This window comes from Salvelinus fontinalis, chromosome 1 (genome assembly GCF_029448725.1).
Source record: "Salvelinus fontinalis isolate EN_2023a chromosome 1, ASM2944872v1, whole genome shotgun sequence".
Taxonomy (NCBI): domain Eukaryota; kingdom Metazoa; phylum Chordata; class Actinopteri; order Salmoniformes; family Salmonidae; genus Salvelinus; species Salvelinus fontinalis.
In genome coordinates this window covers 23996477-24024166 of record NC_074665.1, presented here as the reverse complement: position 1 = coordinate 24024166, position 27690 = coordinate 23996477, and the positions used below count along the sequence as shown (strand labels likewise).

At 41.5% G+C, this 27690-nt stretch overlaps 3 protein-coding genes across 6 annotated transcripts; 2 read left to right on the top strand and 1 right to left on the bottom strand.

Annotated features, from left to right (window-relative positions):
- Nucleotides 1-40: 40 nt before the first annotated feature.
- Nucleotides 41-7706, bottom strand: LOC129847396 (male-specific lethal 1-like 1). Of its 4 annotated transcripts, XM_055915384.1 has the most exons (10): nt 7031-7653; nt 5891-6666; nt 5593-5789; nt 5180-5508; nt 3569-3633; nt 3362-3429; nt 3052-3176; nt 2822-2894; nt 2360-2421; nt 1701-1791 (listed from the first exon to the last, which is right to left on the bottom strand). In XM_055915384.1, coding segments are annotated over exons 2-10 (1578 nt in total). In that variant the 5' UTR covers nt 6548-6666; nt 7031-7653; the 3' UTR covers nt 1701-1789. The 4 variants fall into 4 exon arrangements, with proteins under 4 accessions (XP_055771287.1, XP_055771260.1, XP_055771189.1 ...); XM_055915312.1 differs by lacking the exon at nt 2360-2421 and having other exon boundaries at nt 41-1791; XM_055915285.1 differs by lacking the exon at nt 7031-7653 and adding an exon at nt 7660-7706 and having other exon boundaries at nt 1698-2421.
- Nucleotides 7707-16805: 9099 nt separating this feature from the next.
- LOC129848106 (gastric inhibitory polypeptide-like) lies at nt 16806-21062 on the top strand. Its single transcript, XM_055915603.1, has 4 exons — nt 16806-19105; nt 19224-19361; nt 19504-19600; nt 19727-21062. Exons 1-4 carry the CDS (start codon nt 19020-19022, stop codon nt 19727-19729), a joined length of 324 nt encoding a protein of 107 aa, XP_055771578.1. The 5' UTR covers nt 16806-19019; the 3' UTR covers nt 19730-21062.
- Nucleotides 21063-21153: 91 nt separating this feature from the next.
- On the top strand, nt 21154-27665 carry LOC129847814 (vacuolar-sorting protein SNF8). The gene is made up of 8 exons (XM_055915515.1): nt 21154-21491; nt 21600-21650; nt 22257-22395; nt 22563-22667; nt 22758-22830; nt 26574-26715; nt 26973-27047; nt 27221-27665. The coding sequence occupies exons 1-8, from the start codon at nt 21438-21440 to the stop codon at nt 27356-27358; spliced, it is 777 nt and encodes a 258-aa protein (XP_055771490.1). The 5' UTR covers nt 21154-21437; the 3' UTR covers nt 27359-27665.
- The last annotated feature ends 25 nt before the right edge of the window (nt 27666-27690 follow it).

Sequence of the window (27690 nt, the reverse complement as noted above, 5' to 3'; positions counted from 1 at the left end):
CATGGATATGGCCTACCATTGTCAATCTACAAATTGAGAATTGAAGATTAAGCTCAAATTTTATTTTTATTCCAAAACAAACTTTTGTAAATTATTTCGTCAACATACAATCAATTATCATAGAACAATATTGAATGTACTCAACACAAACATTTAAATAATACAAAAATAAGCCATGTATTTCATATTTACATTTGTTCCTGAAAGCTATGTACAGAAGAACAATTTTGCGGTCTGTAGCGTCGGAGAGCCAGGAAGCCATTGAGCCAAAAGTAAAAATGTTGACGCGATAACACATGACAGAACACAAGCTTAACATCGCCAGCTGCTCGATGCCAATATCGTTAGATATAGCTAGCATTTAAGAGAAGGAAAACACCCAGCATTAAGTTTGAGTGCTCTAGCTGATTAGGCTACTCTAATGCCAACCCATGTTTTCTAAACCTCAGTTGTCTACTGCAATTTATTGTGATGTAATGGGGGAAAAAAACATCTTAAATGAAAAACACGAGCAAATTCCTCACAGAGAATGTTCTAGAAACAAAGCAGTGCTTTTTGAATAATGCAGCCAGAGTCATGCTTTCGAAATTAAATCAGATATTACTCTCCTCGGGAATTGTACTCGGCGGAAATGTTTAATATGCTGATAGTTGATATCGCTTGGAACAGATTTGTCACCTCAAAAAAGACCATGCAAACTTGCATGATAAAATCTTGGGGGAAAAAGAAGCATACTGTAGAAGACCCATGGTTCTCAAATTAATTTAACAGACAATTTTTTCTGCCAAGAAGTACTCAAACAACCAACTTCTCTTCATGATGCAAAGTATGGACACATTTTAGCATCAGAAGAGGACATTTATCTCATATTTACTGCATTTGTGATTAAACATACATGCAGAGTGAGGATCAAACATATATCCACACTTTAGTGCACAATAATAAAACCTTTCGCTTGAAGCGGTGTCCACACAAGGAAATATTATTACAGTTAATACACAGACAGAGCAAATAGTTCAGAGTTTCAGTCTAAGCAAAACACTGAGCATGTAAATGCCAATGGAGCTTCCAGCATACAGGGTTAGTTGTAGCAATGTGCATATCGTACAATTCAAGCACTGCCATTCAGTCAAATCAGAAAATATCACTTCTCTTAACTTGGGGACTGGGATCTAAAGGGTAAGTCAGGTTGACAACTATGTAATAATGTAGTTATAATAAAAAGTTACACATTTTAGTGATGATGCAGTAATTAAGTATTACATTACACCGAATTCCAAAACATTTGGAAAATGTTTGTGCTCCCCAGGTTTGCTTCACAGAACATGCTTATTACTAAATAGTTACTTACTACAGACATTAAGTAACAGTTGTGTTTTACCTTATAATCACTTAATTGTTAGTAGGGGGTCTGTTATCTAAGGGGGGGCAGCTTTTCATTCCTTTTGAGTAGATTGGGCACCTAATTTACAATAGCTAACCAATTTGGTAGCCATTTTCTTTATCTCCAGCAGCTCCTTCTCCAGGCCAGCTGGCAAGTAACCACACGGGAAGACAGTGGTTTACTTTCCCACAGACTACTGAGAGTGGTGCATGCTACACCACTGATAGCCTAAACCCACAAAATTAAACTTTTCACATGTGGTAAAGGAAGGGTGCGCTCTCTCTCTCTTTCTTTTGCATGACACGCAGATACCACCTCACTTCCGACAAGTCCGGTGTGGTGTGTGTTTCTTGGGCACCTCAATGCGGCAGCGGCTTCGCTCGTCAAGCCAAGGCAGGTCAAAGTTCCTACAGAGGAAGACACAATTCAGCAATTGAAAAGTTGACTGGAGAAATCAGGGAAAGCGGAAGGTCACCGGGAAAATAGGACCCCTGTAACATGAAAAGCATTTCACATTGGGTTATCATTCAATTGGCACATCATGTGTAAATTGTTTTCAGCATGCAGACATGTTAATAATAATATTAATATTAATGACTGTTGGAATGGACAAATGTGTAACATTTCTTATCTAGGAAAGTGCATTATTGTATATATGTATTTTTTGTCAATTTTCTTTAAAGGATTAGCAAAACTACTGGTATTTAAATATCCAGTATCAATATTTACCCCTTCAGATTCTATGTTAAGTCCCTCACCATGTCTTCAAAATGGCATTAGCAATCATTCATGAGACCCTTTTTGAAATTACACCAGTGTGCATTCATATTAACCTGTTTTTCTAAATCATCTTCTTTGAGACCAGAGGAAAGAAAAGGCAAGAAAATTATTGACTTTGAGACGAGTGTTTTGGGCGACAAATGTTCAGTTTACTTAACTTAAAAGACATACTTATGGGGAAGAATAAATACTTGCATTTTGATGAAAGGTCTTTCTGTGAAACTCGCCCTGCCCCGCCACCTGCACCATGGTACCATCTTGAAAAATAAATTATGCATAGTAATGGATGAACTCAAGCTAGTGGGCGTAATGATTTACATTCCTAACTTATCCCCTAACTCACTGTACAAAGAAAAGTCCAGCGACAAGCCGAACAAAAAAATTAACCTATAGGAAAATGTCAAAACGGGACAAAAAAATAATAAAAAATTGATAAATGACATCTCTGCATATGAATGGTATATCACAAACTATATCCTTTGCATGAAAGATAAATCTATGCATTTGTGTGTGTTTGGACCAGGTGCTTGGAAAAGGGTGCCATGATAAGATGATTCCGGCATGTTGAACTGAAACTACAACAAGTGTTGCAGAGAGAGAGAGAGAGGGAGAGAGACAGAACTACTGGTGGTGGAAATCATAAATACAAAGACTTACTGTTGAGTGAGCTTCGGCAATGGCCGGCCAAAGGCCACCACAGGCAGGAAAGGGGTGATGATTATGGACTCGACTAGAGAAGGGAAAGAAAAGGGATCAAGAGTGTCTGCGTGCAATGAAAACGTCGCTCAGAAAACTTTTGCAACTAAATGACAGTATTAAATGTGGTGCAACATCATGGTTCTGAGAAAACAACATGTTTACACAGCAGATGAAGTGGCCAGTCATACCATCTTCAGTGTCCGGGTAAAACGACGAGACCTCTGGCTCACTTTCCTGGATCCCCTTCTTCTTGTTCATGCGCTGCTGCAGACGCTGAAACATGCGCTGCTCGCGGATACGCTGAATGTCCCATCTACAAAAAACAGGACAGTTACGGAGGGAAGATGAGAGCGCAAGGAAAGGATGAAAAAGCTGGTGGCTCAATGTAGTAAATCAAGATTGAATTACACAAAAAACAAAAGGAACCTTAGTGCGTGAGGATAAAGATGGTTCATGAGGCATTGAGATTAACTTCAAAGTCGTAAAACCCATTTGTACCTTTTTCTCCTCTTCTCATCCAACTCCAGCTTTGCATGTCGCTTCAAAAAGACACTGTCGTCCAACATCTTGGTATAATAACACAAAAACATGGTTGATGTGGTTAAGGACCATTTGCATGGACAAATGGGTGAGGTGAATAGTGTGGTAATACTTTATCTCTATACAATTCTGTAATTGTATAGCCTGTGCGCTCTCCTCTCTCACCTCTGGGATGACACTGGCAGCTTCCTCCTCCAAGGGCTCCATAATGTTTTCCCTCCAAGAGGGGACTGGAAGACAGAACAGTGTATACAGTGGCAAGAAAAGGTATGTGAACCCTTTGGAATTACTTTGGATTTCTGCATAAATTGGTCATCAAATTTGATCTGATCATCTAAGTCACAACAATAGACAAACAGTGTTCTTAAACTAATAACACAAATTGTATTTTTCTTGTCTATATTGAATACATAATTTAAACATTCACAGTGTAGGTCAAAAAAAGTATGTGAACCCCTAGGCTAATGGCTGACTCCAATTAGCTTTTGGAGAAGGAGTCAGCTAACCTGGAGTCCAATCAATAAGACGAGATTGGAAATGTTGGTTAGAGCTGCCTAGCCCTATAAAAACTCACAGAATGAGTTTGCCATTCACAAGAAGCATTGCCTGATGTGAACCATGCCTCGAACAAAAGATCTCAGAAGACCTAAGATTAACAATTGTTGACTTGCATAAAGCTGGAAAGAGTTACAAAAATATCTCTAAAAGCCTTGATGTTCATCAGTCCACGGTAAGACAAATTGTCTACAAATGGAGAAAGTTCAGCACTGTTGCTTCTCTCCCTAGGAGTGGCCGTCCTGCAAAGATGACTGCAAGAGCACAGTACAGAATGCTCAATGTTAAGAAGTTAAGTTAAGAAGAATCGTAGAGTCAGCTAACACCCAACAGAAAACTCTGGAAAATGCTTACATCTCTGTTGACGAGTCTACGATACGCAAAACACTAAACAAGAATGGTGTTCATGGTGTTCATGGGAAGACACCACAGAAGAAGCCACTGCTGTCCAAGAAAACCATTGCTGCACGTCTGAAGCTCGCAAAAGAGCACCTGGATGTTCCATACCGCTTTTGGCAAAATATTCTGTGGACAGATTAAACTAAAGTTGAGTTGTTTGGAAGGAACACACAAGGCTATCTGTCTGCCAATTGAAGCTCAACAGAAGTTGGGTCATGCAACAGGACACAGAAGCAAATCAACAACAGAATGGTTAAACAGAAGAAAATACGCCTTCTGGAGTGGCCCAGTCAGTCCTGACCTCAACCCGATTTAAAATGTTGTGGCATGACCTCGAGAGCGGTTCACACCAGACATCCTAAGAATATTGCTGAACTGAAACAGTTGTGTAAAGATGAATGGTCCAAAATTCCTCCTGACCGTTGTTCAGGTCTGATCCACGTCTGATCCACAACTGCAGAAAACGTTTGGTTGAGTTTACTGTTGCCAAAGGAGAGTCAACTAGTTATTAAATCCAAGGGTTCACATACTTTTCCACCCTACACTGAATGTTTACAGTGTGTTCAATAAAGACATGAAAACATATAATTGTGTGTTATTAGTTTAAGCAAGCTGTCTATTGTTGTGACCTAGATGAAGATCAAATCAAATTTGATGACCAATTTATGCAGAAATCCAGGTATTTCCAAAGGGTTCACATAATTCTGTAAGAGACATGAGCCTAATTATGACTCTACTTGGATTTCTACTTCATTGTGAAGCAATACTACACAGCTTTACACTTAGAACTGAAAAACTGGCTTGTGTGGTGGGTCTACTCACTGGCCACAACCTCCTCTTTCTTTGGGGATGGCGATGGCTCGCGCTGGGGGGAGGGGGGAGGCTGATGCCAACGACACAGGTACATCTCAGTAGTCGACATGAAAGGGAGCTCCTCCATCCGAGCGGTGAGCTCCGGGTCCTCATTGCTCGATTGCAGAGTACCCCTCTCTACCGCTGACCGACCAAACCCAGTCTTTTCTGGGGTCTCTTTATTGCGCAGCTCCCTCTGATGTGGAGAGCCAGCTCCACACTCTGACTTAGAGGCGGCGAACTTGGAGCCTTTGCCTCCTCGTGACTTCTGGATTTTGGAGTCCAGGAAGCAGAATTTCCTGCATGGGCAGAGCAGAGATATTAGTGAATGAAAGATAGTTTGACTAAGAAGTGAATGCATTGTAGTATTTGGGATGTGTTACCTTTTGAGGCCTTTGCCTCCTCGGCTGAAGGGGAGTGACCTAGGGGTGGGAGTCTGGGGGCTGTCACCCACTTCTAGATCCCACAGGTCCTCTTTATCTGGGGTCCAGGGCTCTAGCGGCTGAAATAGGCGCTTATCACGTGGGTCTTTCCTCGTCAGCTGCAAACGGCGCTCCATACGCTCAATACGCGCCAGCAACTGTGTATGCAGACATGTTTTTATAAATGATTTGGTTCTAAAGAAATGACAGACTTACTGTCATCTAAAAACAATTAGACACTTCCAGATAACGTGCATACCGTCTCTTTGTCCGCTTTCAGCTCATCTATCTCCTTGTCCTTGGACTGCAGCTGTTGTTGCTGTTGTTCAATCAAGTCCAGCTGAAGCAGGAGAATCTGCTGGAGGCAGGTGGCCTGTGTGTGAGGGTTAGCAGGGGTTTTCCTGATGTTTCTCCACTTGCCCTCTGTGCTGAGCTCAATGGATGCAGTGTTGACAACTCCTCCAGGGGAGACCCCTCTGGTGCTCTCATCAGTACCAGCATCCTTGGAGTTATTGTTTGAAACCAACTCTGTATTATCCATACGGTCACTCAGAATGAGTTTACCTTTAATTGGGATCCCCTCACCCCCCATTTGTCTGACGGAAGATGACAGCACCCCTGTGCTTTCCCAATTGTCGCCTTGAACCAGTGCCCCTTCCGCTTTATTTTGAGCAGCCACTGGGGTCCGAATTATGTAATTCTGGTCTAGGAGCTTTGTTTTGCTGAGGAGCTCCCCTCCAGTCTTGTGGATTGCCCCATGTATGTCATGGACATCAATGACAAAGTCACAGGATTCTCTCTTGATGGTTATGGAATTCACGACGTTTGCAGTTCCCACGTGTGATTTGTCAAAGTCAAGTTTCTCTGTGTCCAGCTTAAATCCTGCATTAGCAAACAAAGTTGATCTCATAGTCATGGCGAATAAAACGCAGGTGTTATTGAACTAACATGACAGAATAACTGCTTGTCTTGCAAAGCAGTCAAGTGTCATTGGAGTCTATTTTCTGTTTCATTGAGCCTGGATCAGACTCAGTCCTGTAACAGAAAGAAGTGTTTATCAGTATTGAAACCATTATAATTAACAGTTAACGGGTCTAAATAACAGATGAAAAGTGCTAGCTAGCTACGCTGGGTACCATGTTGCTCCATCACTGGAAACCTCGACACTAGCTACTTCAACTGACTGAAACATAAAATACTGCACTGCGTCTGACTGCTGGGCTTCATTTTTACCAGTTAGACATCAAAAAACACACCATTTCAGCTAGCTAACTTACTAACTGTACGGGACAAACAAGGTAACAAAACTCTCCCAGCATCTAGTTAGCATTTAGCTAGCTAACTTGCTACGTAGGGTCTATTATTTTACAATCGGATAAAAATATATAGTTTGCACAACCTCATGGTCCTGCAGAAATGTTTGGTAGCTAGCCAATTATATTGCAAGCCAAGAGGACGCGCGGGGATATCGTTTGGCTAGAGTGGCTCGTGCTTTAACAAGTGATAGCACTTCGACATTTCCTCCATTTTAGTCCTGCACGCATTGATGAAAAACATAGTACAGTCCCCTTTCTGTGTTTGCAAACATTGCCGCACGAGGGCGATAAGCGCAAATTGGTAGGAGAACAAGGGGGAGTTCTTATAGAACGCCAGCAAATAAGCCTCTATTTACATGTTGCATATGAGTGCATTTCACACTACTTTTGGATTTTAAGGCTCGTATTAATGTACTGCTTAATATAATGTTTGGGTCATCAGAAATTAACCGCATTATACTTTTTAAAAAACACTTCAACCAATAAAATGGCTCTTCAGCTAGACTATCAATGAGCGTTAGCATTCTAGCTAACAACTTCTCCATCCAAAATAGTTATTTTGCCAAGATCATAACCAAATATAATCTTAGCGACTGTTCAAGCAAGAATCAAACCATCATTTTAAGCGTATGAGAAGCCAAAAAAGCTATTTTGTTTAGAAGTAATAACGTAAATCTAGGCTGTTGAACGGGTGCAGCTTTGGCTTTCTTACAGCTGTGCGTGACGTCACTGTGTCGTGTCCTGGAAAAGGGTCACAGCACTGACTAGCATGCGATAGGGATTTAGAGGACCTATGTAACACACCCTACTGAAAATAAGTTATCATAGTTTCAAATAGCATGGTATTTTGTGTTATCCTTAATTTTCGAACGTCAGTTGGTTAATTTTCCAATTTTGCTCACTTTTTTTTTTTATTGTCCCAATAATTGCGCATGCGTAATTACGACAAATGTATAGGGAAAAATGAAGTCGCAGAAAAGCTTCAGTAGGGAGCATTGAGCTGTAAACGTACGTCGCCATCTTGGAGGACGGTCCAAATGATTAGCCAAGCAAGTTGAAGTTTGTAACGTAAGCCCACGGTTTCAGTCGGCTTTGCGAGTGTACAATTATGTTCACTTCGAGGCTTGATACTCCCCATAATTCAATTCGCGACGACTGTACTTCCATTAAGAAAAGTCCGCGAAAACTTAAACATCAATGGAAAAGTCAACATACAAGTGTAAGTAAAAACTAATGCAAATAAGTAAAATTGTGCTACTAATTAACATGACGGCGCAAACACGTCTCGTAAAGTTAATGTTTGGTTCTCTTTTGGCAGACAATTCCTTCAGAAGTTCCAGCTAGGCAGGCTAATATTTGCTAGCTATCATACAGTAGGTGTACATTAAATTATTTAATATAAGCAGACATGCCCACAATTGACTGTAGCACAAAGCATCCACCAGTTACAGGTGGATGAAAACAATCATGGGATGAAGGAGGGAATTTCCAGCCATGGGCGATCCATTTAAAAATAATTCCTCCCTCACCCTGCAAGTGCATACTCATCTGACGTCATGAAACGTTATCAGAAGTGTCCACTTAATTTGAGGGCGGAGGGGATAGGATGGGTCTTAAGTCTTTGGACCCCGACCCAGGGTTTAACCATATTGACCTCTGTCAAAGAGCAATATAGATCACGTGTAAACTCATTACATGAAGGGCCGAGTCTACATTCCAAACACGTAAGACACACCCCCTCGACCTTCTAGCCTGAAGTCCAACGCGCTATCTACTGTTTCGCAAAAAGTATGCTCGAGCGGGAGAGTCGATATCAGCGCTTATAAACTCAGGGTTGTTACACTACGCCCTCCTTTCAAAGAGCGCGTCCTCGCGCTAGCTTGCGTCTTACAGGAACGCGCTCACCGGCCAAGCACACGCACTGTCGTGGATGCAAGGTCCGATCCCACTTCTGACACCAATGTAAAGAAACAGCAGGGAGCAGGTCTCGAACCCTCGACATTCTAGCCCGAAGTCCAGCGCGCTATCGACTGTGCCGCAAAAGGATACTCGAGCGGCAGAGTCGATATCAGCACTGAAACCCAGGGTGGTGACAATATACACCTACTGTATGATAGCTAGAAAATTAATGAGCCAACTAATGTTAGCCTGTCTAGATGGAACTTCCGAAGGAAAATGTTTTCTACAACTTCCAAAAGCTAACCAAACAAAAACATTACCAGACGTGTTTGTGCATTAACACAATTTAACTTATTTACATGCGTTTTTACTTACACTTGTATGTTGACTCAATATTGACGTTTAAGTTTTGGCTGACTTCTTAGCGGATGTACAAACATTGCAAATTGAATTATGGGGCATTTCAGGCACCGAAGGGAACATAATTGTACACTCGCTAACTCTATTAAAGCTAAGGGGCTTAAATTGCACATTTCCCTTGCTTGGCTAATCATTTGGACCGACGACAAATATGGCCGTGGAGATTCACCCGAGGGTGTGCCTTTTATAAGTTTGAAACGCGTAGAGCGTCTGCAGGTCTTAGCTCCTCCCTTGTACTTGATTGATGAATTCCTGTCACCTGGGTTGTCTTGATTGAAAGGAAAAACCTGTGGACACTTGGCCCTCCATGGATCGAGTTTGACACCCCTGATATATTCTGAACAAAAATATCAACGCAACATTCAAAAAATTCAAAGAATTTACTGAGTTACAATTCATTTGAGGAAATCAGTCAATTTAAATTCTTTAGTCCCTAATCTACGAGTTTCACATGACTGGGATGCATACAGTACCAGTCAAATATTTGGACACACCTACTCATTCCTGGGTTTTTCTTTATTTTTACTATTTTCTACATTGTAGAATAGTAGTGAATACATTAAAACTATGAAATAACACATATGGAATCATGTAGTAACCAAAAAAGTGTTAAATGAAAATATTTGAGATTTTTAAAAGTAGCCACCCTTTGCCTTGATGACAGCTTTGCATTCTCTCTTCATGAGGTAGTCACCTGGAATGCTTTTAAATGAACAGGTGTGCCTTGTTAAAAGTTAATTTGTGGAATTTGAGCCAATCAGTTGTGTTGTGACAAGATAGGGGTGGTATACAGAAGGTAGAACTATTTGGTTAAAGACCAAGTCCATATTATGGCAAGAACAGCTCAAATAAGTGAAGTCCATCATTACAGGTCAGTCAATTTGAAAAATTTCAAGAACTTTGAAAGTTTCTTCCAGTGCAGTCACACAAACCATCAAGCGCTATGATAAAACTGGCTCTCATAAGGACCGCCACAGGAAAGGAAGACCCAGCGTTACCTCTGATGCGGAGGATAAATTCATTAGAGTTAAATGCTCCTCAGATTGCAGCCCAAATAAATACTTCACAGAGTTCAAGTAACAGACACATGTCAACATTAACTGTTCAGAGGAGACTGTAAATCAGGCCTTCATGGTCGAATTGCTGCAAAGAAACCACTACTAAAGGACACCAATAAGAAGAGACTTGATTGAGCCAAGAAACATGGACATTAGACCGGTGGACATCTGTCCTTTGGTCTGATGAGTCCAAATTTGAGATTTTTGGTTCCAACCGCAATGTCTTTGTGAGACGCAGAGTAGATGAACGGATGATCTCCGCGTGTGTGGTTCCCACTGTGGCGCATGGAGGAGGAGGTGTGGGGGTGCTTTGCTTGTGACACTGATTTATTTAGAATTCAAGGCACATTTAACCAGCATGGTCACCACAGCATTCTGCAGTGATACACCATCCCATCTGGTTTGCGCTTAGTGGGACTATCATTTGTTTTTCAACAGGACAATGACCCAACACACCTCAAGGCTGTGTAAGGGCTATTTGACCAAGAAGGGGAATGATGGAGTGCTGCATCAGATGACCTGGCCTCCACAATCACCTGACCTCAACCCAATTGAGATGGTTGGAGTTGAGTTGGACCGCAGAGTGAAGGAAAAGCAGCATTTGTGGGAACTTCTTCTAGACTGTTGGAAAAGCATTCCAGGTGAAGCTGGTTGTGATAATGCCAAGAGTGTGCAAAGCTGTCATTAAGGCAAAGGGTGGCTACTTTTAAGAATCTCAAATATAAAATATATTTACATTTAACTTTATTGGTTACTACATGATTCCATATGTGTTATTGCATAGTTTTGATGTCTTCCCTATTATTATACAATGTAGAAAATAGCAACAAATAAACCTTGAATCAGTAGGTGTGTCCAAACTTTTGACTGGTACTGTATATGCATCTCTTGGTCATAGATACCTTAAAAGAAATGGGCCTCGGGATCTCGTCATGGTATTTCTGTGCATTCATATTGCCATAGATAAAATGCAATTGTGTTCGTTGTCCGGAGCACTTTCCTGCCCATACCATAACGGAAGTTAAGAATGTAACTATGGTTCTACGAATACCTGGAAGACCGTCAGTACAGTTGAAAGTACAGTTTAAGTCAGAAGTTTACACATACCTTAGCCAAATACATTTAAACTCAGTTTTTCACAATTCCTGATATTTAATCCTAGTAAATATTCCTGTCTTAGGTCAGTTAGGAATACCACGTTATTTTAAGAATGTTTAATGTCAGGATAATAGTAGAGAGAATGATTTATTTCAGCTTTTATTTATTTAATCACATTCCCAGTGGGTCAGAAGTTTACATACACTCAATTAGTATTTGGTGGCATTACCTTTAAATTGTTAAACTTGGGTCAAACGTTTCAGGTAGCCTTCCACAATAAGTTGGGTGAATTTTGGCCCATTCCTCCTGACAGAGCTGGTGTAACTGAGTCAGGTTTGTAGGCCTCCTTGCTCGCACACTCTTTTTCAGTTATGCCCACAGATTTTCTGTAGGATTGAGGTCAGGGCTTTGTGATGGTCACTCCAATACCTTGACTTTGTTATCCTTAAGCCATTTTGCCACAACTTTGGAAGTATGCTTGGGGTCATTGTCCATTTGGAAGACCCATTTGCGACCAAGATTTAACTTCCTGACTGATGTCTTGAGATGTTGCTTCAATATATCCACATCATTTTCTTTCCTCATAATGCCATCTATTTTATTTAAGTGCACCAATCCCTCCTGCAGAAAAGCACCCCCACAACATGATGCTGCCACCCTCGTGCTTCACGGTTGGGATGGTGTTCTTGGGCTTGCAAGCCTCCCCCTTTTTCCTCCAAACATAACAATGGTCATTATGGCCAAATAGTTATATTTTTGTTTCATCAGACCAGAGGTCATTTCTCCAAAAAGTACGATCTTTGTTCTCATGTGCAGTTGCAAACCGTAGTCTGGCGTTTTTATGGCGGTTTTGGAGCAATGGCTTCTTCCTTGCTGAGCGGCCTTTCAGGTTAGGTCGATAAAGGACTCGTTTTAATGTGGATATAGATACTTTTGTACCCGTTTCCTCCAGCATCTTCACAAGGTCCTTTGCTGTTGTTCTGAGATTGATTTGCACTTTTCGCCCCAAAGTACGTTAATCTCTAGGAGACAGAAGGCGTCTCCTTCCTGAGCGGTATGATGGCTGCATGGTCCCATGGTGTTTATACTTGCGTACTATTGTTTGTACAGATGAGCGTGGTACCTTCAGGTGTTTGGAAATTGCTCCCAAGGATGAACCAGACTTGTGGAGGTTTACAATTTTTTCTGAGGTCTTGGCTGATTTCTTTTGATTTTCCCATGATGTCAAGCAAAGAGGCACTGAGTTTGAAGGTAAGTCTTGAAATACATCCACAGGTACACCTCCAATTGACTCAAATTATGTCAATTAGCCTATCAGAAGCTTCTAAAGCCATGACATCATTTTCTGGAATTTTCCAAAAAGGCACAGTCAATTTAGTGTATGTAAACTTCTGACCCACTGGAATTGTGATACAGTGAATTATAAGTGAAATAATCTGTCTGTAAACAATTGTTGGAAAAATGACTTGTGTCATGCACAAAGTAGATGTCCTAACCGACTTTCCAAAACTATAGTTTGTTAACAAGAAATTTGTGGAATGGTTGAAAAACAAGTTTTAATGACTCCAACCTAAGCGTATGTAAACTTCAGACTTCAACTGTATGTATTATATCCCTCGCTCTCCGCGTTGGTCAAGTAATAATAACAACAATATCACGCCAATGACGTGACAGCGTGGGAGGATGTGCCCCGCGGTTCATGTAAAACCGTACGTCAGACCACACACTGTCTCAGAGAATCTTCTCGCCCAAAATGTTCAGAGTGACAGGAAAGTACTGACAGACTTCCAGGTATTCGTAGAACCATAGTTACATTCGTAACTTCCGTTCTACTTCATACCTTTCAGACCGTCCGTACGGTTGAAAGTATGGATGACTCATACCAACAATTGCACTACTAACCTCTAATTAATGCACCAGTGCTACTGGAAGAATGGCAGAGCCCATGGCGTGGTAGGATGAAACGTTGACCTTGTAAAATCTTGAGAACGTGCAGGGCGACGACCAGGTAGCAACTGCACATATCTCATTCAGGGGGACGCCTCACAGCGCAGTCCAGGATGTGGCGACACTTCTGGTCGAGTGAATATATCACACCTTCTGGGACAGGGAGCCCTACACCCTTGTAGGCCTGAGTGATGATATCCACAACCCAGTGTGAAAGCCTCTGCTTGGACAATTCAAGTCCTTTTGACTTCTCACAGAAACAGCTGGGCTGACTTCCTGTAGTGCTCCGAGGCTTACATATAGCGTTTGAGGGAACGGACTGGACACAGGAGATTTGCTCACTCCTCCTCCACATTCTGGAAGGGATGGGGGCAGTAGGCCGCCAGCTCGATGGCTTGATTGATCTGAAGGGGTGATAAAACCTTAGGCAAAAAGGCTGGATTGGTCCATAAGGTCAAATAATACTAGTGGCAGGTCCCAGGATGCTGCGCGGATGGTCCTGGGGGGATGCAGCTGGCGGACACCTTGTAAGAATTGACAGATAAGGTATTGGGCCCCTGCCGATTTTCCATCGATGTGTAAATAGTTAGCCGATATGGCTGAGGCATACACCTTCAAGGTAGAGGCAGAGTGACCGAAGTCCAATAGTTTCTGAAGGAAGGTACAGAACAGGACACTGGTTCCTCCACCCTGGTACAGCACCATTCTGTAAACAGCTTCCAGCGACTAGCATACATTCTCCTGGTCGATGGGGCTCTGGCATTCTGTAACATCTCGATAATAGCAGGATCGCAGCCGATCAGTAGAGGGTCGGGCTCTTCAGAGGCCACACCCATAGCTGTAATTTGTCTGGGCTGGGATGCCATATCCTGCCGTCCAACTGTGAGAGCAGGTCCTGTCTGTAATGGAGCTGCCATGGCTCTCCCTCCAGAAGACTGAGGAGGGTTGGAAACCAGGGTCTCGCTGGCCATCTGGGGGCTACAAGCAGAAGTCTGTGCTGAGCCTGAAAGATCCTGTGCAGCGTTACTAAGGGGGGTCCGAGGGAAAGCATTTAGTAGGCCCTCTGGCCATGTGTAAGCTAAGGCGTCCATGACCAGGAGCTCTTGAACTCTTCCAGAGAGAACCAGAGGGAGCAATGGGATGTCCATATCAAGAGTTGTTGGGCCACCTGTAGGAGCGTACAGACCTTGTTCCCCCTTGATGGTTGATGTGGAACACTGTCAATGTATTGTCTGATCGTATCAGAACATGTTTGTGTTTGAGAACCGGCAGAAAGTGATTCAGGGCTAGGTAAACTGTCTGAAGTTCTAGAAAGTTGATGTTCTCTTTCCTCCAGCGGGGGCACCACTCCCCCCTTAATAAACTGTGTTGCCACACTGCTCCCCAGCCTGGTAGTGAAGCGTCGGCCGTGACTACTTCCCGACTTGACGGAATCGATCCGAAAGGGACACCTGTAGTCAGGTAGGCTCTCTTCCTCCACAGCCACAGAGTAGAGTAGCACGCCCTTGTCACCTGTATTTAGGTGTTTCTGTCCCACTTGGGGTCCAAGCAGAGGTCATTGAACCACACTTGTAGTGGCCTTAAAGAAAGCAGGCCTAACAATGTCACCGCAGAGGTCTCTGCGAGCATGCCCATCAGTTGTTGGAACGTCCATACTTTCACCAATGCATTCAACTGGAATTGTTTCAGAAGAAGAAGAATGCTGTCCTTGCGCTGAGGTGTTGTACATGCCCTCATAGTGCGGGAGTTCAGAGCCATGCCAATAAAGGTGACCTCTCGGCTTGGTGTGACGTTGCTCTTTTCGTTGTTCACGGTAAGACCCAGTGCAGTGACATGGGTTAGTGTCAGTGCTGTGCCTTTGACCGCACACTCGCAAGCGGGGGAGCAGATGAGCCAGTCATCGAGGTAAGAAAGGATCTTGATCCCCTGTAGGTGGATTGAGCTCAGGGTTGCACTCACGCATCTTGTGAAGACGCGAGGAGCTAGAGAGAGACCGAAGGGTAATACCGCAAACTGGTATGCCTGGCCCTGGAAGGTAAACTGCAGAAAACGCCAGTGTTCCAGTAACACAGGAATGTGAAAGTAAGCATCTTTTAAGTCTGTGGCTACGGTCTGTAGAATGTCGACCTTCCGCAAAATGTCAAAGGGGAGAACGTTTAGGAAAACATTGAACCATTTTAAATCCAGGACTGGACAGAACCCTCTGTCTTTCTTCGGAACCAGGCAATAGGTTGAGAAAAAGCCATCTTGCTCTTCTGATGTTTTTACTCTTGTGATCACGCCCTTCTCCAGGAGAGATGTAATCTACTGGTTGAGGGTGCAAGCTTTCAGGGGTTCTGTGACTGAAGTCATTCTGATCACTGAGAATGGTGGGGGCTGGCATCGGAACTGCAGCCTGTACCCTTGTGAGAGGGTCATCACCACCTATGGGTCTAAGGAGTGGGATGCCCAGTAGGTCAGGTGCTGCTGGGTAAATCGGCCCCGCCATTCAGTTTCTGCCCCCACGCCTGTTTGTTGGGTTGGGGTGGGGGGGGGGGGGGGGGTGGGGGGGGGTTATGAACGCAAACGCTTGAAGAGATGCGTCATTCAGGTTGCAGAGGTCCAGGTCTGCGTGCTCCGGTTGGAGCATTCTGTTCTGTGCTAGCATGAGCACTGAGAGGGTGTTCTCAATGCGGGCCACTGTGTCGTAGGCCCGTGACAATTATGTCAAATCACTTTATATCAACATTAGCTTTGATTGGACTGATCATGTCAACATCATACTTTCAAAATCTTAACTAGCAAGCTAGCAGTTATCATCATGAATCAATTCTACAATCTACTGGCAAATTTAAGAGAAATTATAGATAAAACTTATCGGTGCTCATCGATCATTGGACATAAACATTACACAACAAGTTGTAAATCGCAAGTTCAACGATAAGTAGTTTGGAAGGAATCAGTGGCCAACTGCAAGCATTGCAAAGCAATCACTAGCCAGCTATTCAGTGGAGTGGATGTGTGGTCCAAGTCTGGGTTTAAGGATCTCTTTTCCAAACTTAAAAGGATAAACATATAAAAAACACATATAAAACATATTCTGCTGCTTTCAAAACAACTGAAAACTCTGAACTGGGAAATATCAGACTTCAGTGAGTTCAAGACAACTGGGAACTTTGAAAAAAATGACCTCCGACTGGGAAAATATGTTTTGAACTATCATCCAACTCGGTATTCCAAATCGGGAACTCTGCCTTCTTTCTATAGCTTCGACCTGAAGGTTACTAACGTCATGATTCAACCTTGTTTTTTTCCCCCAGAGTTCCCAATTGTCTTGAAAGCACCATAAATCCAGAGAATGTCAGACTTTGATGACAAAGTTTGATGACAAAATTTGCCCATGAAGGACCGCCGCGCCACCTTCCTTTTCAAGAGAGCACAGCACAACAAGGTGAGTACAAAAATGTCTTGTTTGCTGCTGCATAAATTATGTACTATGCCAGGGAGATATGTATACCGTAGCTAAGAAAGTAATACTAAGTGTATGTTGTGTAGTAAGCTGTTAGTAGCCCATGTGCCTTACCCTAATAATTTGGTCCCCTTTCACCTCATAATTTGGCCTACTGTTCTGACTTGGTGGTGCAAATGTAGCCTATAGCCTGTTTTAGAGAAATGTCATCATTGAATATTGTAAGAGCTTTCATTGTCTGCTTACAGTGGTCTCCAAAATTACTGGCATCATATGATGATACGCCTGACTGGCAATGCACAAACAATACTTTAAAAAATATAAAAAATATAATTATAGAGAGAAACTCAAAATACCAACATGTGAGAAATACTGTATTTTATTAATGTTTCAATGGAACCAACCAAAATAATTTATTGATTTAATAAATTAAAAATCAATGTCCTCCAAATCAAGGTTTCACAATTAATGGCACCCTTAAAGATTATTGTAAATAACATCTACCAAAATTAAACCACAATATGCCCCCTTTATTTATCGTACGGTTCTGACTTGGTGTACAGGGAGAATACTGTAAGAACGGTCCATGTTCTGAATTCTGTCGCTGTACATTTCAAAAGTGCTGAACAAATAGGTATATTGACTACGTCCATTCTAGCTCGATCATTAATGTCTTAATCGAAATTATGTATTGTCATCCCCTTATGCGATCATTTGTACATTTCAGTTATCAGTAGAAACCACATTTGTTTAAGCAAGTAAACCATATCAGCTATGGTTTTTTTTAAAGGCAGTAAATGAGGCTGAATTAAATGTTTTTCTGCCTGACAAGGCTCCGCTGATAGCCAGGTGTAACAGTGGTAAAGTGTTGGGACTGCTTTCGGGACTCTGCTGTTGGGACAGCTTTATGTAGGCCCTAACAGTTAGTGGGCACCGTTTGTCACCCTTATAGTCCAATTATAATGTATTGTTTAGGGTTGTATTGTGTTATGTAGTGGATTTGCTGGGATGCGTCTAAAAGCTTTTATTTTTATTGCCCCACCAAGATTTACATGCTAAAATCGCCACTGGTCAGGTGATTCACTTCAATCACCAATATGTCACACCTGTGTGCTCTTTATCCTGTACTCATAAACATTTCCATGTTTTTGCTTTTAGGGATGAATACGAGGGCTTAGTTGATGTTCGGCCGGCAAGGTAGAGACGTGTTTTCTGCTTTCTCTGTGATGCATATTATTTACATTTTTTTCTTTCTGCATCGTTAGGAAGGGCCCGTAAGTAAGCATTTCACTGTTAGTTTACACCTGTTGTTAACAAAGTATGTGACAAATACAATTTCATTCGATATTGTGAGAGACAGGTGGGTTTAGCCTGGTCACTCCTTTAGCAACCTAAAATGACCATGATGAATAAAAAACAAACAGTAACAGCATTAGCATATTTACCATTACACCATCGTTCATATTTAAGACAAATCATGTTTTCCGATCTCAAGGACCATTTTAGATTTAAATTTAGCTACACGTAACCCAAAACAGGTTACAGCATTGAAAACATTCACCTTTTACTTCATTCCCTTATCTTCTAGTTTGACCATTAAGCTGTTCACGTCTCAATTGTTTCCCATCTAGCACCATTCAGATTAGCCTAATAGCCCAGAAAGGTTTCCACTGATCATATTAAGGGTAGTTACCTCCAATCTAGAGAACAATTTTAAACATCCTATTATTTTACTCAGTGAGGAAAACAGGCTTAAAAGTTTTGAATTTATTAGAAAGCTTGCTTATCGGAAGTATGTGTATATTATTGCCCTAATGTAGTGGAACTAAGGTGTTATTCCTGTTGATATGCCGGTGTTGCCACAAATCACCTCTGAGAAACTGTATAAAAGGACCAATGTCTTGTAGCAATTCACAAAAAGCCTGCATCTCTCACTGAAGAATATCCATTCACAAGGTAAGATAGTTTTCAAAATATACCCTTCCAGTATTCTGTTGTTCCAACTATACATTTCTACTTAATACATGCAATCTTGTGTCTAGCTTACTGTATGTGTAATACATTTACAGAAATATAACAGTTATTTAGAAATATAAAGGCATCCCTATATTGTAAGTGTAAGACATTCTCCACAATTGCTGTTTTTTTTCTCTTCCTGACTTTCTCTGACTCTCGCTTCTCTCCTCGTTTAGTTTTGTCACCATGAAGGTAGCTTTGTTTTCACTGGTGGTTCTCTGCCTGGCTGGGATGCTGCATGCTGAAGTCCTGTCCCAGTCTGACGAGAACAGGTAAGATTCCCATCCTGCGTTTGCGATGTCTGATCATATTTCATTTTGATGTTGAGTCGTCTGCATTATCAAATATGTCCATTCCTCTCACATGTTTGTGTTCATGTCTGCTTGTTAGTCTCACAGAAAATGGACAGGGTTTGGGGAGAAGATATGCAGAGTCAACCATCGCCAGTGACATGAGCAAAATCATGGACTCCATGGTGCAGAAGAATTTTGTCAACTTCCTGCTCAACCAGAGAGAGAAAAAGAGCATGTAAGTCAAATTGGCTTTGAAATTACTATAATTACTGCAGTTCAGAACTTGAGATATGCAGAAGCTGAATCGGAGAGATATGCAGAAGCGGAGAGCAAATTCAGCCACTGGCAACGATAATAATAAAATAAAACTGTCATAGGTCTAATGTCACTCCAGAGGAAGATCCAGAGGCTCGGCTGTACAACAATCTCCTGAAAATGCTTGCACTGTGCATTCGCAGCAAGGGACAGATCCATGTGAGTTCATTCTGTGAACTACTTTAATATAGTAATTATAGTAAATTGTTGCCAAATTATTGGTTGTGTCATATTGTTTTTATTATAATATTTTCACATTTGTTTCCTCACTACAACCGAACACAGTGATGTTTTGAAGAATATCAACAAATTATCAACATAGGTGGGAGAGTAATGCAAAGAAGTCAACCAAAACATTATGACAATTTGGAGGAAAATGTATGCTTTCTATTTTTGTGTACACAAAATATATTGTAAAGTTAGAAATATGAATCCAGCATGTCTGAACTTTTTCATAAATATTTGCTAAGGGGAAATAAAATAGCTTGAAGTAAAAAAAAAAAATTGGCCTCACTGAGTTGTTAATTGCATCTAGCATTTTGCATGAGATAAACATTTCACAAAAGTAAAATCTTGAATTGCAATATTTTCACAAATGTTCAAATTTTTCACAAACGTCACACCTTAAAGAGTCCTACTGGTCATATTGAAAGAATAACAAGGTCCTTTGCGTAGCTTGAGAGGAGGCTTCATATACAGAGCATTCGGAAAGTATTCAGACCCCTTGACTTTTCCCACATTTTCTTACGTTACAGCCTTATTCCAAAATTGGTTTCATTCTTTTTCCCCCTCATCAATCTACACAAACGTATTACATTTTTGCAAATGTATTAAAAATTAAAAACAGAAATACTTTATTTTACAAAAGTATTCAGACCCTTTGCTATGAGACTCGAAATTGAGCTCAGGTGCATCTTGTTTCCATTGATCATCCTTAAGATGTTTCTACAACTTGATTGGAGTCCACCTGTGCTAAATTCAATTGATTGGAAATTATTTGGAAAGGCACACAACTGTCTATATAAGGTCCCACAGTTCATGTCAGAGCAAAAACCAAGCCGTGAGGTCGAAGGAATTGTCCATAGAGCTCCGAGACAGGATGTGTCAAGGCACAGATTTGGGGAAGGGTACCCAAAAAATGTCTGCAGCGTTGAAGGTCCCCAAGAACACAGTGTCCTCCATCATTCTTAAATGGTAGAAATGTGGAACCACCAAGACTCTTCCTAGAGCTGGCCGGCCAGCCAAACTAAGCAATCGGGGGGAGGGCCTTGGTCAGGGAGGTGACTAAGACCCCAATGGTCAGTGGTTAAAAACAAATGGCAAGAGTTGTGGAACAGGGAGAGAAAGGGAAGACACCTGTATAAGATCCAGGAAAAGTTGGGGGCAGGGAGATCCTCAGGCCAAGAGAGAAGGGAGGAAAGTGTAATCAGAAGGCTGAGACTGCGACACACAGGGCTCAATAGTACCATGAAATTGGTGGGGAGGTGGAAGGTGTCCTGTGTGGCTCAGTTGGTAGAGCATGGTACTTGCAATTCCTGGGTTGTAGGTTCAATTCCCATGGGGGACAAGTATGAAAGTGTATGCACTCACTCCTTCACAGTCTCTGATTCACAGTCTAGTTGGTGGCAGAAGAAGTCTCTTGCCAAGGCAGTAGGTGGCAGTACCAAATTTGATGGCATTGCCTCTCGTCAAACACAGGATGAATTTACTTCCGGGTTCCTAAACTAAGCAAATAGACCTTGCTAGCTCTCAAGTGTCACGACTAGTTCGAAATGAGTCGATTTCAAAGTTGTGTGCATAGAAATGATTATTGAATAAGAACGGAATGCTGAGAGCTATCATATGGCTGCAATAGACTAAATGCACCTCGCGACCTAACAAATTACTTTGACCGTGCAACTGTAAACTACCTAGCTACCTAACGTTAGTTGGCAAGCATAACAATAGCGGTGTCAACTTTTTCATAGCTAGCTAGTACTTTTTTCACATCAACAAGATGCATAGGAGAGGAGTAGGTGCGGGAGCAATCGCCAAAAAGAAGCTTGCAGAGGTAACGTTGTCTAGATGAATGAGCCCATCTACAAAATATAAACAATGAATCCAAGGCATTTCAGAAGTACAACCATCTTATCCAAAACACTCTCTTATTTTTTTGTAGGCCAGGTATAAAGAGAGGGGGACAGTGTTAGCTGAGGATCAAATTGTTCAGGTAAGCTCGATAATAATATTATAATATGCCATTTAGCAGACACTTTCATCTAAAGCGACTTAGTCATGCGTGCATACATTTTACTTACGAGTGGTCCCTGGAATCAACCCACTATCCTGGCGTTGCAAACAATCAAATTGATTTTATAAAGCCCAGTTTACACCAGTAAGTGTCACAAAGTGTTATACAGATACCCATCCTTAAACCCCAAAGAGCAAGCAATGCAGATGTAGAAGCACAGTGGCTAGGAAAAACTCCCGAGTAAGTAAGGAAGGAACCAAAGAAGAAACCTAGAGGGGAACCAGTCCTCTTCTGGCTGTGCAGGGTGGAGATTATAATAGTTTGGCCATTTAGGCCAGATTGTTCTGCAAGATGTTTAAATGTTCATAGATGACCGGTAGGGTCAGATAACCACAGTGGTTATAGTAAATGTGGATATAGCACTTCAGGAGTAAATGCCAGTTGGGTTTTCATAGTCGAGCAGCGCCATACTCTACCAACTGAGCTTATGTGTGCAAGTGTGTCTTCATTGGAATGTTATTCAATCCATGTAGCTAGTCAAGCTGTTGCCATTGTGGAAATATCTAAAACATCATGGTCTTTCAGATGTCAAAACAGCTGGAGACCTTCAAATCTAACCTTGAGGAATTTGCCAGCAAGCACAAACAAGAGATTCGTAAGAGTTCCCAGTTCCGGGTCCAGTTTCAGGAGATGTGTGCCACCATTGGAGTTGACCCGCTTGCCTGTGAGAATCACAACTGTGTCTGTTTAAAATACAAGTTGTTTTTGCTCTACATTAAAAGCCCATTAAAATGTCCTTTACTCCTTTTTTATGCATGTGGTTACTCATATGTTGTATTTATTCAAGGAATTGAAATACAACCAATGAAGTGTTTTCTGTGTCATTGACAGCTGGCAAAGGCTTTTGGTCAGAGATGCTTGGTGTGGGTGACTTCTATTACGAGTTGGGTGTGCAGATCATTGAAGTATGCCTGGCCCTGAAACACAGAAATGGAGGTGAGGCTTCTTTGGAACATCATCAAAGTCATAGCAAAACACTGCATTTTGAAATGTGTTGTTCATTGGTGTTCCATCTCTGTGTTTTAGGACTTATTACCCTGGACGAACTCCATCACAGAGTGTTGAAGGGAAGGGGGAAATTTGCTCAGGATGTGAGCCAGTGAGTACTATCTGACAAATATCAGAAATTATATAATAAATTATCTCCTAAGTAATGCAGAAAGTCAACATTTATCATCATATTTAATATTAGAGAGGATCTCATGTCAAATGCTGTTGAAGTAGTATGGCTACAGGTTCACTTGCCTCACCTAAACCCTATTCTTGTGGAAAGCGGCTATAGACCACCAAGTGCTAACAGTCAGTATCTGGATAATATGTGTGAAATGCTTGATAATGTATATGATATCAACAGAGAGGTTTATTTTCTGGGTGACCAAAATATTGACTGGCTTTAATCAAGCTGTCCACTCAAGAAAAAACCTTAAACTGTAACTAGTGCCTGCAACCTGATTCAGGTTATCAGTTACCAGTGTATTTACAAACAGAACAGGAACTAAATCATCCACTTGCATTGAACACATCTTTACTAATGCTTCCGAAATCTGATCTAAAGCAGTTTCCACACCTATCAGATGTAGTGAACATAATAGTCATAGCTAGGAAAACCAAAGTTTCAAAGACTGGACCTAAAATAGTGTATAAGCGATCAAGAGGTTTTGCAATTATTCTTATGTTGAAGATGTGAAAAATATGTGTTGGTCTAATGTGTGTAATGAGGAACATGCTGACGCTGCACTTTAAACATGTATGAAATTGCTTCTTCCGGTTACTGACAGGCATGCGGCAATAAATAAACGTACTGTTAAAACTGCCAAATCCCCATGGATAGATGATTCATTTAAAAACTGTATGCCTGAGAGGGATGAGGCTAAGGGAATGGCAAATAAGTCTGGCAACACAGCAGATTGGCAAACATATAGTAAATTGAGAAATCACATGACTAAACAAAAATAAGAAGAAACTATACTATGGAACAAATATACATTATATAAAGAATAATAGTGAAAATCTCTGGAGTACCTTAAATGAAATTCTAGGCAGAAAAGCTAACTCTGCTCCATCGAGGTTGATGGCTCATTCATAACAAAACCCTTTGATATTGCCAACCACTTTAATAACTTTTTTGTTAGCAAGATAAGCAAACTTAGGCATGACATGCAATCAAAAAATGCTGAGCCTTCATATTCATGCATAAAGGACCAAATGATGAAAGACAAGCACTGTAGCTTTAAATTCTGCAAAGTGGGTGTGGAATTATTGATATCTATAAATAAGGGCAAACCACCTGGTACCGACAACCTGGATGGTGAACTACTGAGGTTGGTAGCGGAATACATTGCGACTCCTATGTGCCACATCTTAAATCTTGGCCTAGAAGACGGAGTGTACCTTCAGGCCTGGAGGGAGACAAAGGACATTCCGCTGCCCCAAAATAGCAAAGCACCCTTGAATGGTTCAAACAATCAGCCTGTTACCGGTGCTTAGCATCATTTTTGGAAAAAAAATATTGTTCGACCAATGTTATTTTACAGAAAATAAATGAACAACAGACTTTCAGCATGCTTATAGGGAAGGGCACTCAACGTGTTCGGCCCTGACACAAATGACTGATGATTGGCTGAAAGAAATTGATAAGAAGATCGTGGGAGCTGTTTTGTTAGACTTCAGTGCAGCCTTAAAGGTAATTGAAAAAACAGTTGTTATAAGGATTAACATAATTTGCCTTATCATGGATGGACTGATATCTGTCCAATAGAACACATGGAAGTCTCTGTAATGCAAATACGGTTGAGTGTGGTGTACCGCAGGGTAACCGGCTTGGACTATTATTGTTTTCTGTGTTTAGTAATGACCTTCCACTGACCTTGAATAAAGCCTCTTTGTCCATGTACGCAGATGACTCAACAGTATACACGTCGGCTGTAACAGTAAAATATATAACTGACACCCTTAACAGAGGTCTAGTCAGTTTTAGAATGGGTAACTAGCAATAGGCTGGTGTTAAATATCTCAAAAACTTAAAGCATCATTTTTGGCGACAAATCATTCGCTCAACCCTAAACCTCATCAGTCGATTATTGAATAGTGTGGCTATTGAGCAAGTTAAGGAGACTAAACGAGCTATCATGGTCAAAATATATACAGTGCATTCGGAAAGTATTCAGACCCCTTAACTTTTTCCACATTTTGTTACGTTGCAGCCTTATTCTAAAATGGATGGGGGAAAAACGAACAATAATCGTCATCAATCTACACACGATACCACATAATGACAAAACAAAAACGTGTTTTTAGAAATTGTTGCAAATGTATTTTTAAAAAACAGATCACATTTACATTAGTATTCAGACCCTTTGTCAGTACTTTGTTGAAGCACCTTTGGCAGCGATTACAGCCTTGAGTCTTCTTGGGTATGACGCTACATGACAGAACTTGGCACACCTGTATTTGGAGAGTTTTTCCCATTTTTCTCTGCAGATTCTCTCAAGCTCTGTCAGGTTGAATGGGGAGAGTCACTGCACAGCTATTTTCAGGTCTCTCCAGAGATGTTCGATCGGGTTCAAGTCCGGGCCAGTTGTCTTGGCTGTGTGCTTAGGGTTGTTGTCCTGTTGGAAGGTAAACCTTCACCCCAGTCTGAGTTCCTGAGCGCTCTGGAGGTTTTCATCAATGATCTCTCTGTACTTTGTTCCGTTCATATTTCCTTCGATCTTGACTAATCTCCCAGTCCCTGCCGCTGAAAAACAACCCCAGAGCATGATGCTGCCACCACCATGCTTCATCGTAGGGATGGTGCCAGGTTTCCCCCAGATGTGACGCTTGGCATTCAGGCCATAGAGTTCAATCTTGGAACAATTGAATCAATTTTAGAATAAGGCTGTAACATAACAAAAAGTCAAGGGGCCTGAATACTTTCCGAATGCAATGGTTACTTAATTGGGAAGAGGTCTGTACACGATAAGGCATTGCTCTGCTTTCTTGATATCCCAGTCAACCAGACAGGTTCTACAGGCCCTAGTTTTGATGCACTTGGACTACTGTGCAGTTGTGTGGTCAGTTGCAGCAAGGAAGGACATAGGCAAATTGCAGTTGATCTAAAAAAGATCAGCACATATTGATTTCTCTTAGATGTACACGGAGGGCGAATGTCAACAGACATGCATGTCAATCTCTCCTGGCTCAAAGTTGAGGAGAGATTGACTGCATCACTATTGGTCTTTGTGCGAGGTATTGATGTGTCGAAGGTGCCGAACTGTCTGTTCAAGCAGTTGGCACACAGTTCGGACACTCATCGGCACAACACTAGACATGTAACCAGAGGACTTCACTGTCCCCAGGTCGAGAATAGAGGCTGGGAAACACACAGTATTAAATAGAGCCATGACTAAATTGAACTCTGCCACCCCAGGTAACTCAAGCTAGCAAATAAACAACATAAAAAATAAATTAAAGAACACCATACGGCACGACGGGGACTGTGGAGAGACAGAGACATTTTTATGCATTTTGTATTGTATTTTGCATTGTATTATGTATGTGATACGTGATTGGGATAGGACTTTGATATGTGGTTGACTCGCCTGGCTGTGGGTCGCTCTGAATGGGAGCATCTGCTGAATGGCTAAATTGTAATGTAAATTTAGTGCTATGTATATTATGTATTTTCTTTGTTATCCTGTTTCCTGTTTGGACTCCAGGAAGAGTAGCCGCTGCCTCTCCAGCAGCTAATTGGGGATCCTAATAAATACTAAATACAATAATGTAAACATATTGATATTTATTAATCAACTTTAGTGCACTTTCATTATGAAGTTGAAATTGTATCTCTATTCTCCACTCCAGAGATGACTTGGTGCGGGCCATAAAGAAGCTGAAAGTCATGGGGAACGGCTTTGGGATGATTCCTGTTGGAGGCTCTTACCTCGTGCAGTCAGTGCCAGCAGAGCTCAACATGGACCACACTGTGGTACTTCAGTTGGCTGAGGTAATCCTTCATTTCACCTCTTGAATCTGTATTGTGTGGCTGCCTCATCAGTAATTATGCTAAATGACTTGTCAAAAATGTCTCAGAGTACTGATTGTGAGATTAAAGAGGGGCGCGGTTTGTTTTTTCTTGTGAGCAGTTGCCAACATCATGCTTGGATCCAGAACATGCTGCTCTGATACTTTTGCCGAGTCATTTAGAGGACTGCAAATATGGTGCCAGGTGTCATGAATATTTGTTTTTCTGCCAATTTGCAGAAGAAGGGCTACGTTTCAGTGAGTGAGATCAGAGAGAGTCTCAAGTGGGAGCGAGAGCGGGCCTGTCATGTGCTGGTAAGTCGCCTACAGAGGAAATGCAAAGCAAAGCTGCCAAGAGTTTAGGAGGATATTTTAGAGAAGGAAATGGTTAGAAGAAAATTGGGAGTGAGGAAGCACCATAGAACCATGGTTCTTGATTTGATTTTAGCTCACCACCATCCTAACATACATACTCCTTGTTGTCTTAGGATCACCTGTTGAAAGAGGGCTTGGCGTGGTTGGATTCCCAAGCTTCTGGAGAGCCACAGTATTGGCTGCCAGCCCTCTTTTCTGAGCTGACTTCCCGTGATGTCACACCTGAGGAGGCCAATCAGATAACGCCTTAAGAAAGATAGGATTTTTGGTACGTGGGAAGTCTCGATAACTTCTTGAAGAACAATGTGTGCCTGTTGGGAATGTCCTGAATTGAAATGGTGTATTTAACTTATAACTTTTAAAGGGTAGGTACCAATTATGTATATAAATCATTGGTAGGTACACGTGATATTGCTTCCTTCCCTTCAGCGATTGTGGAGATGAAAACTAGGTCACAAATGTTGTTTTCTGTGGCAGTTGTCAATCATGGATTAGTTTTTTTATTTTTTAAAATGTCATTATATTCAATTACCTTCTATTAAAACATCAGAGGATTTCTTTGCATGTTGCAGTTTGTGCTACA